Source organism: Euprymna scolopes, chromosome 19 (genome assembly GCF_053919585.1).
Source record: "Euprymna scolopes isolate OS-2025 chromosome 19, ASM5391958v1, whole genome shotgun sequence".
NCBI lineage: Eukaryota > Metazoa > Mollusca > Cephalopoda > Sepiida > Sepiolidae > Euprymna > Euprymna scolopes.
In genome coordinates this window covers 95,606,744-95,622,669 of record NC_136500.1, presented here as the reverse complement: position 1 = coordinate 95,622,669, position 15,926 = coordinate 95,606,744, and the positions used below count along the sequence as shown (strand labels likewise).

At 34.4% G+C, this 15,926-nt stretch overlaps 1 protein-coding gene across 1 annotated transcript in view; it reads left to right on the top strand.

Annotated features, from left to right (window-relative positions):
- The first annotated feature begins 12,766 nt into the window (after positions 1 to 12,766).
- The window catches only part of LOC145239848 (exosome complex component RRP4-like), a 40,490-nt gene continuing 37,330 nt past the window's right edge, over positions 12,767 to 15,926 (top strand). Inside the window, exon 1 of the mRNA XM_080103400.1 lies at positions 12,767 to 12,931. Within this exon, the coding sequence (XP_079959526.1) occupies positions 12,810 to 12,931 (122 nt within the window). The 5' untranslated portion in view covers positions 12,767 to 12,809. The remainder of the gene's footprint in view (positions 12,932 to 15,926) is intronic.

The following is a 15,926-nucleotide window of genomic DNA, read 5'->3' as shown; positions in this document are numbered from 1 at the left end:
CTTGGACGTACTTCGCTTTTATACAGATAGAGAATTGCATCGGGGGTGAGATATCTTCTGGAGCGGTAGAAGGATCCTACCATTTTTCCAGCGACCTTGGCAACTGACTTGATGTACATGTTCCATTTCAGGTCAGGAGTAAAGGTCAAACCCAGAAGCTTATCAAAACATGGAGCTTCCTCTAGACGAGAGCCACCTATTTCAATTGATGCCAAATGGGGATCAGAGTGTTGATGATGTAAAGATAAGAGTTTGGTTTTAGATGCATTAAAAGTAACCAGCCACCTCCTCCCCCACTGTACCACACGCTCGAGATCAGAGGAGAGAGAATCAGAGAGAACTTTATTTACAGTCTTTGATGTGTTGCCATAGATGGTCGTGTCATCAGCATAGATGTCAATGAATGATTTAAGTATGTGTTTTGGGAGATCATTGATGCAGATCAGGAAGAGAGTTGGGCCTAGGATTGACCCCTGGAGGACTCCAGCATTAATACTGTGGGCCTCTGATTTCTGCCCATCAACCACTAATCTTATGAGTCTATCGGAGAGAAATGATTTAATGATCGAGAAAACATTTCCAGTTATACCGTAGCTGGAAATCTTGTGAAGTAGGCCCTTATGCCATACCTTATCGAAGGCCTTTGATATGTCAAGAGCAATTGCCCTAGAGAGGAAGCCTTTGTCAAGAGATTCGCTAATCCTATGAGATATAACAGTTAGCACATCTGCTGTAGATCTAGCAGAACGGAAACGATATCGCATGTCACTAAGGTTATTTCTGCTGAGGTGGTTGACTACTTCTCTATTTAATATGGATTCCAGCAGCTTACTCATGACACACAGGAGACTTATTGGTCTGTACTGAGAGGGAGATGACTTATCACCTGAATTCTTAAATACAAGGCATACTGATGAGGTTTTCCGGGGTGTTGGGAAGCACTTCTCTTTAAGGCAAGTTCTGGTTGAAGCTTTTTCAGCACAATGATTGGAATGCCGTCAGGGCCAGTTGCTTTACTGGAATCAAGGTTCTTGATTAGCTTGGTGACCTCATGCACAGATATTTGTATGTTGCAGAGCGTATTGTCTGTTATAGGGTAGAATTAGCTGTAAAGTTCTTGGCAAATAGTTTGGCCTTATCTGATGCTGACGAGATGACCTAAGGTCCATTGATGATGTTTGGGATAGAACACACGCTTCTGTTCAGGATCCTGTTTGCTATTTGCCAAAACTGGTGGGAAACAAGCCGCTGCTCAGCTACTTTGGATTTAACAGACTGAGCATATAGCTCTCTTGCATTTTTTATTACTCTTTTACAGTGGTTGCTGGCAGTCCTAAAGGCAGCTTTAGTCTCAGTGCATCTATTACATTGGTAGCGATGGAAAAAGTAATTTCTGTGCGCGATGGCAGCAACACATTCTGAGGAGAACCATGGCTGGCTATTAGGTTTTTGTTGGAATTCTTTGGATGGTATGAATCGGTCTATGCTTACAATTAGCCATTCGGTCAGGTCTGAAACTATAGAGGACACATCATTTTTAAACATGGAATGCATGGGTAGATCAGATATAAGTGTATGGAAGCTTTCCCAGTCAGCCATAGAGTATCGATATACAGTACGGTGGAGAGGTACACGTGAAGACTTATTGCATTTCGTTGTTATCTTAACTGCTAAAACCGAGTGGTCGGAAGATCCCAGAGGAGACAGAACGGAACTTGAACATAGCTCAGAGGAAGTTGTGAGAAAAAGGTCTAGAAGGCTAGCATACTGACTGAAAGTATTGGGTACTGCGGGTGGGTTTGTGAACAATCTGAGTGAGGTCATAGGCAATGGCGAAATCATGACAGAACCTCCCCTCATCATCTGTCTTGTTAAAGTGGGCCAGCCATTTCAAATTGTGGACATTGAAGTCACCACAAATGTGGATGTTAGCTGAAGGGTGAGCAGACACGATGTGGTCTATTTTTTCAGATATGCTCTTAAAGATAGTTACTCTGTTGTTGTGGGGGCGATAGAGAGCAAATATAAATGCAGTGGTGTAAGCAAGTGCAACCTGGAAGCACATATAAGGTAAATTAGGGTCTTCTCTGGAGATATCTCTACCACACGAAAAGCCATCTTTAATGTAGGCACATATTCCATGTCCATGGCGATCTTGGGGGTCAGATTTAGATGTTAAGTTCAAGGAGTATCCTTTAATTATGAATTCATCAAGGGAAGTTGTCGGCCTTATGCCAGTTTCGCTTAGGAAGAATATGTCTGGTTTTGTCTCCTGTAATTGGGCTTCAACCTCTGGAAGGTTGGAACGTAGACCCCTGATGTTGGAGAAGGAGACATTGTAGTAGGGGTCTACATTGGAGGATGGGGTTCTAGGTTCACACATGTTATCTTTCTGGAGATATTTCATGTTGAGATTTGTGGAACAGGTCAATGGACTTGGTTAGAGCAGGACAGAGAGGGAAAGTAAGAGAGAAAATTTTTTTTTTTTTTTTGTAGCCATAAGGTAAAGCTGTAACAATTACTCACTAGTATGGCATCGAGAGGCCCCGCTAGAAACTACTGCATGGTCCAGAGTCCATTCACCAGATGGCAATACAGCAGCCCCAATATTTTGCACCTGCTTATAGGGCAGCCTCCTTAGTGGTTAATCCAAGGTTCGGGTCCCTGACTATCAGGTGGATAACGTCAGCCCAGATAAAACGTTTACCTCCAGCACCCTTACTAGTGACATGGCCACAAGGATAGACATAGGAACAGAAAATTTCCGATATCTCAGGCTACTGTTCACGAAGTACTGCCGTCCTGGAGAGCAGCTTTTTCTTCACCCTTTGTCAGAAACATCACTCATTGGAAATGAGGACTGAGGGACAAATAAGAGGAAGCGAGAGTAACGAATATTGATGAACTCAAAGAATTTATCCTAAACATAATATATATACAGTAGAACCCCGAAATATGGTAGCTCTAGGATACAGTTTTTTTTCAGGTTACGATGTAGAATACAATGTTACGGTATTTGCCCCGCCTTACAGTGTTATGTTATTTGATTATATACACGTGTATTATACACTGTACTATATTTTGTTACTAATTTTTAATACTGTATCCTGAGGTTTTACTGTGTGTGTGTGTGTATATATATATATATATATAATATATATATATATATATATATATATTATATATATATATATATATATGAAATTTGAAATTTATAAAAATCATAGAGAAAAAAACTAAATAGCTGGACTGATAATATAATAAAATAGCGAAAGGGAGCGATAATGAAATTGTTGAAAGTACATTACATAGCAATTAAAAAGTTAAACTATTATTAATTAAAATTAACTATTTAAAAAAAAGTGTACATTACAGTGAAAAAACTATAGGAAACAATTATTTCAACTTTAAAAGAGAATACAGAGGAACATTTTTGAAGAAATCCATTTTTTATTATTAAAATTGAAACCAAACTCAAGAAACGAACATCATATGAGCTGTTTGTCTTGAAGAGTAAGTCAGCAAAATATTGATGATAGTGATAGCAAGAAATAAGTAGGGCTATGACAAGAGAATATATGGCGATTGCCGGGAGCTGGTGTCTTGTTGAAGTAGGAAGTTGGGAAATACAGAAATAAAGATTGCTGAACTCACACAAGAATTGGAGAAAATTATGTATATTAAATTGAAAATATTACAAAGAAAAGGTTCTTGCAAAACTAATTGTGTTTGCGGCTTTAGAAGTCCAATAAAAAGTTCTTTATCGTCCAAAAGTCTTGGACGGCTCCCTGAAAAAGTTCAATCAAATTCGGCGGCAAATTTAGGAGAGATTTTCCATAGTTGTCTATAGGCCGACGATTGATTCAAAAAGAGGGCGAATCTGTTTTTCCAGAATTCTGCTTATATTAAATGTTTGTTGATTGGCCAAGGAGCTTCATCCTAGCCAATCAAAATAGGGTGTTCAGAAAGGAGAAGTGGTCGATATAATTAGTTTGAACAAAGGGAGGTAACTACTTTTTTTTATAAATATTCTTATTGTTTTGACCCTCGAGTACATATCTGACACAGTTAATCAATCGAGAACCGCATCACTCTATCTAAAAACATAGATACTACCTGATATATACTCAAGAGTTAAAATAATGAAAAGAATATTCTCTTGCCATAGCCCCAGATATAAGACAAAAAAAAATTTGGATGAAAAATTAGCATAATTGTTGATGAAATCGTGTGGATTTGTTCTGATTTGACATGGACAGAGAAATTGTATAAAAGAGAAAGCAAAATGGATAAAACTATTAATGGAAGTCAAAAAGATAAAGTTTGCAATATATAAACAAATGATGGAATTAAAAAATGATGGAATTAAGGATAATTGCACATAAATGCAAAATAAGCATTTGTGAACAGAAAATCTTAAGAAATATTAATTTCCAATTTGAAAATATTGAGAAATGTTTAAGTTTTTGGGTCTCTACAATTTCTGTTTAAAAACTTTTTTACAGCTGTCTAAATAAAATTAGTTGAATGAATTGCAATCACTAGCTTTGAAACTATGATCTCAACTCTAAATTTGAGTAAAGACAAAAACTAATATTAAAACAATAGGATTTAACATTAGACTTTAGGAGGCAAGCCTTAAAATTTGGTGCTGTGAAAATTCATCTTTCCTCACACCTTCTTCAATTGGAGTATGACAAGGGGCATTATCAATAACTAAGATAAAACCCTTTTCATAAATTCCATTCGTCTTCCTAATGCACTCCCTGGCCCATTCTTTTGCATCCTCTTTTATGAAAGAGCCTCTTCTAATTTTATGATGAATTAATCTATTGTTACTTATACAGTCAATAACTTGGATGTTATTTCCCCTGGATCTGGCTGCAATTCTGGTGCACCTTGTGCCCTTTTTAGAGCGACCTTCTCTTCTTCAAAGATGGAAATTAAAATTGGTTTCATCCACGTCAAGAATTGGCAGACTTTGGGACTGAAATTCTAATAAAGTTACTGCAGAATCCTTTCGTTTCGCTTTATCGATGTTATTATTGGCAGCTTCTGGTTCATAATGAACTGCTTTTAAAGTAAAGGCCATAGAGTCCAGGTGCGTTCTTATGCATTCTTTTGTCACATGAATCTCATAATTTTTGAATCCCAGTGTGGTTTCCGCCCATCTAGAAGAACCATTGACATGATTTTTTGTGCTTGCTAACTACAGGAAAAATCAAAAGAACAAAAACCCATATTCCTAATATTCTACGACCTTGAGAAAGCGTATGACAGTGTTCCAAGAACAGCAATGTGGTCAGTCCTAGATCAGTTTGGAGTCTCTGAACCATTTGTGGACATGATCAAAGCCCTGCATGGTGGGATATCAGCTAAAATGATCCACAAAAACAACCTGTCAGAGCCCTTCTATGTTTTCTAGATGTTTCTATGTGTCGTTAATACATACAGGCGTTTCAAAACAATGATCATTGTGAAATGTTCCTGCCTGTCATTTATTCCGGCTGGACATAGCAGTCGCTACAAATACATCTATATTTTTAATAAATATTTGTGCAAATATCAAAACTAACAAAACAAAATAATAGCAAAAAGACATTAATTCCATCAATGCTTGGATCATTTCGTCGATCTTGAATGTATGCACAAAATGATGACGTCAACGATTTTACAGTGAGCATTAAAGCGTGGCTATCGGTGGCTGTGGTTGGAGTCCCTAAAAGGCATTCGTTTACTTTTCCATTTTATTTTACTAAAAGTAGTCAAACTGTTTAAGGTTATATTATTTTAATAATTAAGCAGTTTTACCAAAAATCAGGAAATTGACGCATTTTAATGAAATAATGATCATGGAATATAATATGAACCCATTATTTTTATTTGAATCTTAGTGGAAATGTATTATTTTGTTTAAACAAAAATACATTTACTAAAGTTATGGTTTTCAGTAGTAAAAAAAAAAATGAATTAATTTGTTTTTGCTTTTTTTTTTTTTTTTTAATAAAAATAAAGCATCGTAAATTATAACAATAAAAAAGAAAAAATATTTTTTTCAGAAACATTACGAAAAAAGCCCCCAAAGTCAGTATTAATGAATTCGACATAACTAAAAAAAAAGAAAAAAAAAAAAATGTCCTCCGATATTATCATTGAATTCATTATCATTAAATTATCATTTATTTAAAAATTAAATTGTCATTGTTTACTTAATATTTTCACACAAAAAATTATAATTGCAAAAAATATTTCTACTTTTTTTCTTTTAGATTATATGTTTCGTGTAATATTTATATGTAAGATTCCAATATTTTCCTTGTTTTAATGAACGTCAAACTTTCGGCGTAATATAATTTTTATGTAATCTGACAAAAGGAGGTCGGAAATTCATCCTTGTCCATTCGCCCGTTCGTCTGTTCGCATTTTTCTCAATAACTCCGCCTGGGAACTTTTTGAAATTGCGCACAAACATTAAACATGATATGAGTAAAAAAAGTAACAGAACGGATTTTCCGAGAAAACTCCGGTTGGCCCCTCCTCCGCTAGGGCAGGTCGATTTTGGAACCCCGGTGAGAGAGGCAATGGTGATGATAGTTGGGGTTTGACATAGAAAAGACCTACACGAAATATTTTTCTCAAAATCGTTATCTTTGCTTGAGGAGCTGACATTAAAAGTTGAAAAATTGAAGCGATTAAAAGTTTTTCAGTGAATTGTTAAGAAGTCCCGTCATCAAAACAATCCGTACTGTTAAGAAAATGGAATCGTTATTTAGAAAATTTCAAATGACATTTTTTAATAAAATGAGTGAGGATAATGAATCAATAAAATAAATATTAAGTGTAAAGGCAAAATTATGTTTTTTTAAATAATAGCGACCAACGTTCGCTTTTTTATTTCAGGAACTTTTTTGGGATGGAAACATTTAAAATTTCACTGTCGCAAAACATGCTCGTTATTGATATTGAAGATTAACGTTTGTTTATTATTTAATTTGAAAACATTACGATTTAGGCTTAATTATTTCGAAAGCAAAAACGAAAAAGACTTGTTTAAAATATATATTATTATATTTCAAGTGTCTGCAGTGAATTTAAACATATTTGCTTTATCTTTTTAATGTGTTTTTCTATTAGGTTGACACAAACACAATGTCATTTTTTGACGTTCCAATGAACGTCAAAAACATTATTTTTGCACCAACCTAATATTTCACATCAAATTCTATTTGAAATTTTTATTAAAATATGGTAATACTCCTGTTTTATATATATAAAAAAAATAGTCACTACAATTTTATTCTACACATTCTTTACGAAACATAACCACGTAAATTTTCAAGTTTTTCTACTTAATAAAAAATACTTTGCAGAAAATTAGTATCAAATTTTAATTTCTTTTATTTTTAGGGAGTAATTGTTTTTAAGCAGTGTTTTTCTTCTAAAATTATAGTTTTTAAATCAGATAACCCACAAAGATTAATACGAGTAAATAAGGAAACTCCTTTAAAGGTTTTTCGTTATTTGTGCATCTATGTTATTCTGCTGAAATAACTTTGTTATTTAGAAAGCCATTCTTAATATGGGAAGGAGGTTGTATTGTAACTATTCTGTACTTTCACCTAAAAATTTAATAAACAAAAATTTCATAAAAATTAAATTTAACTTGAAAATACTATTAAAAATAGCATAGTAACATAGATGCACAAGCACTGGTTTTTCAAACTCTAAACACTAAACACTCGTTTAAAATGGCACAGCTACAGCAAGAATGAATCTCTTTATGGATAAATTCATGTTATCGAAGGAGGAGCTAAAATCTGCTAAAAATGTCTAAACTAAACACTACTATGCCTCTGATTTGGTTTGGTCCTCTCTCTTCAATACATCTAATTCAACTCTACAAAGTTTTTCATTATTTCTTATAACTAGCACTTATTTTTTTACGTATGAAACTGGGAATACAGTTTCCTCCAGTTATAATCCATTTATTTTACTTTTCAGATTAGAATGTCAGTAAAAGCACAACGTTCAGTTATAACGTGTGGTTCACAAAATTTGCTGGTCCACCTTGTCATTTGGATGAAACAGCACTCCCAACTTCACGACAAGTCATCCAGTTTAGTTATTTCCTCAAAAACAGTTATCCCACTTAAAAAATAGTGAGATTTCTAAGTTAATTGCCAAGGAAATAATTAGTATTCGGCAAGCAGTTAATCCACAAATACCCTTGCTAAGGTAACATTATATAGGACAAAAAGTCAATATATTTTGCTATAAGAGGGCCAAACATTTGACAGGAAATCTCTTGCAGCAATCAAAGTGAAAAGAATGAAGGAACAGCTAGACAGACTGTTTGATATATCTTCTTGCAGCTGTAAACTTTCTGCCTTGAGATGTGATGACTTTGCAGTAAAGTGCAAGACAGAAAATTGTCAAACAAGGCACATAATCTGCACTTGTCCTTCTAACAAGGAGGTAAAATTAATTCTATAGATTCACCTGCAATTATGTTCCTTTTTGTGGAAAATAAAATAATATATTGGTTTTTATTACATATTCTGGCTCTATTATTAAACATGCAAATTTTCCAATTTTCAGGTTCCACTAGAAGAACTGCCATTTACAGCAATTTTTAAATTAATTGATGGAACAAGAAAAAGCCTAACAGCATTTACTGGTCCTTTGGGGAAACTTTGTATCAATAATTATCAAGATTTGCCTCATGTAGAATTCTAAAAATTAGTATCCCTCCCGATCATCATTATCTGACAGCAGAAGAAACAAATCTAATTTAAGTGTGAAGACCAGAGGTTACTTTTTGAGTATGCTGTTGGCATTTCTTGTGAAGAAATTAACTTAGAAAATTGGGTCCTTGAATCAAGGAAGATGGCTAACATAAGCCACAACATTAATGTGTTTATGGACTAGTGTTGTCTATCCTCAAACACTATGATAAATTAAACATTCTGGTCAAATTTATCATCCAAGTGTATGCAGTTAGTTGGTTTGAGATCAAAACCGACAATGTTTTTTTTTTTTTTTTAACCAACAACAATATATTTTAATATGATTCAGAGAACAAAACAGTTAACTGAAATCTAAATTACTGTTTTAAACAGTTCAAAATATAGTGCTTTTGCACTACTTCTGGAAAATATAGTCTAATATTGATGATAAACTCAGATGAATTGGATATGAGAGAAGAGGGCATTCAAATGATTTTGTCCATTAGGTAAATAAATATTTATCCAGAAGAGGGCATTCAAATGATTTTGTCCATTAGGTAAATAAATATTTATCCATTCAATTTTATTAGTTTTCTTAATTTAGCCAAACAATAGTTAGTTTTATTCATATTACATCGCAAAAATATAAAAAATAAGTGTTTTCAAATAATTGTTTTTTTTTGTGTTGTTTTTTCCAGAAATAGTGAACAACTAAAAAAAAAAAATGAAAAAGATTACTGCTATCAATTTTGCAGCCACAAACTGGTCAAATTTGATTGATTTTTCTCAAAAAGCAAGAATAGACACATTATTACAAAATCATCGTGCTAGCAAATTAGACCTTCATTTTCCTCAAAAGGAAATTATACAGAACAATTTAGTTCTATTATAAGTTTATATTATTGCCTCTAACAAAAAATTAAAATACATTGTTCTGTAATTTGTATCAAGTTGTGGTTATTCTGACGCTCCACACTTCTTTGTTTACCTTGGAAGTAACGTCACACAAATCTTATAATACAGATGGCTACAATTGTAAAAATAATTTGTTTTATTTTTCTTTCATTTTGAGCTTCTTTTTTCTCCCGCTTGTTTTTGTTTTCTACAATTAATAAACCAGTTTACAAGTAAAAAATATTTTGTTTTACTTGTATAGTTTTTTAACAGGTGCTTATGCAGTTTAATTAACCGTTTTAACATAAGTAACGTGCTGACATTAATCAAGCAGAAGAACTGTTTATTATTTTACACCGCTTCCCACCAAATGTAAACAGGTAATTTTAAAGAATTTTCCGATGGTAGAAAGGAAGTCCCCCCAACCAAAAAAAAATCGTGGCCACAAAAGTGGGTGATCATTTTACGTTAAATTATTATAGAAAAGTGATCCCCCACTTTTTAAAACTAACATTTCTTCATATCTGGGAAACTACTCGTTTGCCGTAATTTTAAACGTTATTTTCGTTTTCAGCGACCCCGAAAACCTTTAAGAGTGGTAATTTTAAAGGAATTTTCGAGGGTGGAGTAATTCTTCATATTTACCTTTTTTTAATTGAATTGTTAGATGAAAGTACAGAATAGTTACAATACACCCTCCCTTCCCCATGTTAAATAATAGGTTTCTAAATAATAGCGTTAAAAAATAGCTTGGGTTGTAAAGTGCAGGACTGCAGGAGTACCTATAAAAGGTAACGCCGGATCAGAAAAAGAGCTCAAAATGAAATGGGAGAAAAAAAAAGTTAAACGGGAGAAAAAAGGAGCTCAAAATGAAAGAAAAATAAAACAAATTATTTTTACAATTGTAGACATCCGTATTATAAGATTTGGTTGACGTCACTTCCAAGGTAAACAAAGAAGTGCGGAGCGTCAGGATAACCCAAGTTGTTATATTGTGTAATACATCTCCACATATCTTTTTGAAATGTGAAATTTAAAAGACTTAGCTTGTTTTTACAATTTTGGTTTAATCAATGCAGTAAAAGTTGAGGTATTTTGCTAGTTGTGATTCATAATTAAAATTATAATTCATGTATTTATTTTTCTTTCAATGTATTTCATATATATATATATATCAATTTTAATTGATTTTTTTTTTATAAAAATAGTAAAATTTTAAAGTCAGTGTTGTGAAAAATGCTATGAAAATGAAGGATTTTTCAGCATTTTTCTACACAATTTTTAAAATTAAATGCTCAATTTTCTGTTCAAGATGGGAATCTAATTTTTGGTATATGTTCTTATCACATCAAATCCCAACTATCATCACCAGTGCGATGTTGATTTTCTGAAAAAAGTTGCAAATCGACCTGCCCTTCTCCTCCGCCGGTGCCTTTCGGGTTAAAATAGCTAGACTTGACATTTTTGTGCTTATTAAAAAAAAATTAATGCCTTGGATTTTTATAAAACTTTCTGAAAAGTTGTAACTAACTGATTTCTATATAATTTTGTTTGTCTATACTTCTTGATAAATGTTGATGAGTGTGCCACAAGTGCTGTTTTATGGCTGATAAAACACTCCATTTTTGAGACTATTTTACCAGATTTGTCCAAATTTTTCTATTTAGCAGTTTTGCATGGTGCTGAACTCAAATTTAGGGTTTGTTTTACTGTATACATAGATTCAAAAAAGTTGTCACAAAACAAATATAGAACCAATAAATGTTATCAAAGGCAAGATAAGTTATTTTTCTACCCAACTGGATATGTTTTTAGTGTTTATATTTAATGTAATATGTTTATTCAGCTCGAAAAACATACAGCATTTACCGATGGATTGGAAAATTCAAAATGGCGTCCAACTCTCTCTCTCGGAGACGGTAAGTTTGGGAAAAGGAGTTATAAATAAAAAACCAGTCAAAATACTGTTAAAAACCCGCCGAATATATGTCAGTCTATGTCACGGTAACATATATTGAGCGAGTTTCTAACAGTATTTTGTCTGGTTTTTTATTTATAACTCATTTGCCCAAACTTACCACCTCAAAGAGAGAGTCGGCTTCCACTTTAAATTTTCCAATACATTAGTAAACACTGTATGTTTTTTGAGCTGAATAAACATGTTACATTAAATATAAACACTAAAAACATATCCAGTTATGTAGAAAAGTAACTTATCTTCCTTTGATAACTTTTATTTGTTATATATTTGTTTTGTTACAACTTTTTCGAATCTATGTTAGGCCTAAAACTTCACCGTTTGTTCATTTTCACCAGGATTTGACGTTCCCTTGGGACTTTGGGGGCTAAATGGTTGGGGATAGGTGGGCAAATGCTGGACTTAGTCATTTTTTATGCCTCATTCATTATGCATTCACGGGGTCACTTGTTTTTTTTTAAATTTAAAAACAGGAACACAGAAAATAATTAAACTGAAAAAAAAAAAAACCAACAACAACAAAAAACAAAAGATAAAAATTATACAAACGTTCACAATATGAATGCACGGCTGGGAGGGGGTGATGAAAACTAGCACTCTTTACCACCCCACCAACTACCTACTGTCATTTTCAGACAGCTTTTCGACTTTTGGGCTTCTGTAGAACCCATTCTTAGACGACTTCGTTTTGGTTTGTACGAAGGCAGAATCTCTTGCTTTTGGGGGCTAATTAAGCTATTTTTTGTACAAACAAGGTGTCTGACTTTTTAAAAATTTAATTCAATATCTTAGGACTTTACGAATTATTTTGAAATAGGCACAGAAAACTAATATTTATCTTCAAACGATGTTTACAATGAATTTATTTAACTTTAAAATTTAGCTGCATTTGTCAGCTTCCGAATGTCGCCGTGAAAACACTTTTCATTATAACATTTTTTTTTCACGTGTACAAATATTGTTTTTCCTTTTCGAAATTAACTTAAGGCTTTAATCTTTGAAATACAATCCGAAAGTATTCGGAAACTTACAAAAATATTATGATAAACCAACTTTCAAAACTATGTCTTCTTATTTTTTCCCCTCCATTATTACATTTGATTTGTTTATTTTTGTTTTATTCTTATTTTCCTCACTCGTTCAGTTAAAGATCAAATGTCGCTGACTGGTCTCCTCATGACGACTCAAGACAAACGTAATCGTGTGAAGAAATGGCGGATATTCGACTTGCAGTTGCCTCTCTTCGAACTACAAATGTCAACCCAGATCATCAGGGACTCGATAATTTGGTCACTCCCGGTGATATAATTACATCAGACACTGGTTTTATGCGGTGAGTCCATGTTGTTATAAACTTTTTTAAAAGAAAGTGTCTCAACCTTGCGTGTTAGTCTCATCCACGTGGTTTTGTGTTGTCAATTTCTACGGCGTGAGTTTCTAAAAAAAAAATCAAATGTTTCACTGTTTACATTTGTTCCTTGTTCAATATGGTAATTGTTGTGCAGTAAAGAAGAAAAAGGGATATTTTTTTGTTCTTGTGTAGATTGATGAGCTTTAAAATCAACGCATTTCTGGTGAAAACATTATTACGTATTTACGTGTTATAAATTAAAAAAAATTACGAAAAATGATGCAGTTTACGGTAAATGTTACCTTACGCTACAACAGAACACCGACCACTTTCATTTGTTTTTTAGGGGTATTTGAGGTCATTGACAATCGCATGTTTTAATGTGGAGAAGTCGTGCGACCAATTCTGTATGAAAAACTGACTTCTCTCACTTGACTTAAAGGTTCATTTTAAACACAACATGTCAGAACGTATGTGGATGATGTTTTGTTTAAAAAACGGTACTTGTGCACTTATTGAACCGTGCTGAAACAATAACGTTATTTAGAAAGCCATTCTTAACATGGGGAGAGGATGGTTTTATAACTATTCTTACCTATTCGGTAAATATTACCTTATGTTACAACAGAACACCGACTAGTCTAATTTGGTTTTCTAGGGGTATTTGAGATCGCTGACAACGAATCTGATAACCAAACCCGTTGCAAATTTACCGTTTGCATGGTATGAACCCCTGGGACTACTTTGTCCCATTTCATCGCCTTTGTTGCGGGGTCGTTCGTCCGGAGACCATCGACTCAACAACTTTATGAAGGTTAATGCAGGCAGAAAAACGGTGAATATGCAAAGAATGACAGACACAGGATGTTTGTTTAAAGGACGAAAGATCACCTTTTTATTCATCTGAATATAAATATGGTCTGAACGAGAGTTGTTCTCAGGAACTGGTCTGCTAGACGTTGGAGATGTTGATCAGGTCTGGAGTAGTCAGCTGACCATACAGGTAGTCTGGATCAGGAATCGTGAACGAGAACCTAGATGTTAGGGTGATCAAGAGTCCTTGTCCTGGTCTGGATTGATCGGCTGGACGTCAGGAACTAGAGACTAGATGTTAGGATCGTCTAAAGTCTTGACCTGGTCTGGATCGGACAGGAACCGGGGGTCTAGACACTGGAGCGTTCTAGGAATGATGTCCGGGACTGGAACAGGGAGGCAGCAGACTGCAAAGCAGAACCGAGCTGCACCGGAGGAAGGCTGGGTGTTGCAAGCAGGAGTTGCAGGAGGCTGAAGGCAGGAGTCGCAGGAAGCTGAGGCCGCAGGCAGGAGATGCAGGAATCTGAAGGCTGCAGGCAGGAGATGCAGGAAGCTGAAGGCTGCAGGCAGGAGATGCAGGAAGCTGAGGCTGCAGGATCACTGGAAGTTGCAGGAGGCGACAGGCAATAAAACAAAGGGGAAGGTCTTTCATAGGAACCTAGGCCTGAAAAGGGCTCTTTAGATTACTGTTGCTGTGGCTGCTGCATGAGATTCTTCAGCAGTGTTTGGATCTCTCAATTCGGGGGACTCTTAGCCCCCTAGCCGGATTGGAATTTTTGGCCGAGAAGCATTTTCTTTATGGCAACAGAGTCAAACTAATGACGTCGCTCTCTGGAAATGAATAAATGAAGGTCATTAATTCCAGACGAAATTTTTACAAATCAAACTTAGTTTAGAAGTTCGATAATTGTATTTGAATTAATTCCGTCTAAAACAAAAGGACAATCATTTAGATTTTAATCATAAAAAATTAATTATTATATTTCGTTTATCAAAGCAAATAAAGCGGGAATGCTGGAGAAGAGGGACATAAGTAGGTCAACTTGCCTCACTTTCGGTTTGTTGTTAAGCGGATTTATTCATCCTCTCTTCTCTTCTTCGTTCTCTCTCTATCTCATGCTGGAATGCCGCATGTCTGTTTTGTTGTATGAAACAGTGGAGTGGGGGAAAAGGGAACATAGTTTTTCTTGCCCCACGACACCTTCGTTTACATGAGGGATCAATTTAGTAGAACGTTATAATTAAAAAGTGATCACTAATATATTTTTTTCAATCTTTCTTTTTGGTAACCTGACAGTTAAGTCAGTGACCTGTGATAATCCCCGGAAAATAATTTTAAAAAAGTGGAAAGGAAATTATTTACATGTAGGGGATAGCTTGTTTATGTCTGCCAATTTCACATGTAAAAGATTTATTGGATATGAATTTGTTATTGCTACTTTTAACCTATCATTCGAGTCCTATTACAAGATGGCAGCTGATTTATTTGGAAGCTATTTGCTAATTTCACGCTTAGAAGATAATAAAAGCTTACACAAAATAACAACAACCCCAAACTTAACCCTAGCCCATCTTTTTTTTAAAAAACTACTTTTAAGTTTAAAATTAGTAATAAGCTTTCAAACAAATCTATTGCCATCTTAAAAGCCGCTTGAGGATAAGGGTTAAGGAGTGATCACCAAGACAACAGCATAGTAATCGTTAGTGATGAAGATTGGGTAGAATTTGATTATTTAAAGGAATGGATAAACAAGAAATTGTTTATATTGGATTTGAAGATAGCCAGAGACAGGTTTGTAATGTCTCTTCTGTGGGAAAGAGGTTGCAGGGAAGAGAAAAGGGTATCACTTACTTGTTTGGAATTCTATCAAGACATAATAGGGTACTCTGAGCAACTTCTGCCCAAATGTGGCAACAAATACTCCATTTTAGGACATATTTGGCTCTTATGATTGCGTTGAGAGTGAGATAACTTCTGGAACGATAGAATGACGCATCCATTTTCCCAACAACCTCGGTAACAGATTTGATGCAAGTTTTTCATTTCAGGCCAAGAGTGAAGGTCAGACCCAGAAGCTTGTCAAAGCAGGAAGCTTCTTTGAGATGAGAAGCATTCATATCAATTGGGGTCAAGTGGTGATGAGACTGTTTATGGTGAAAAGAT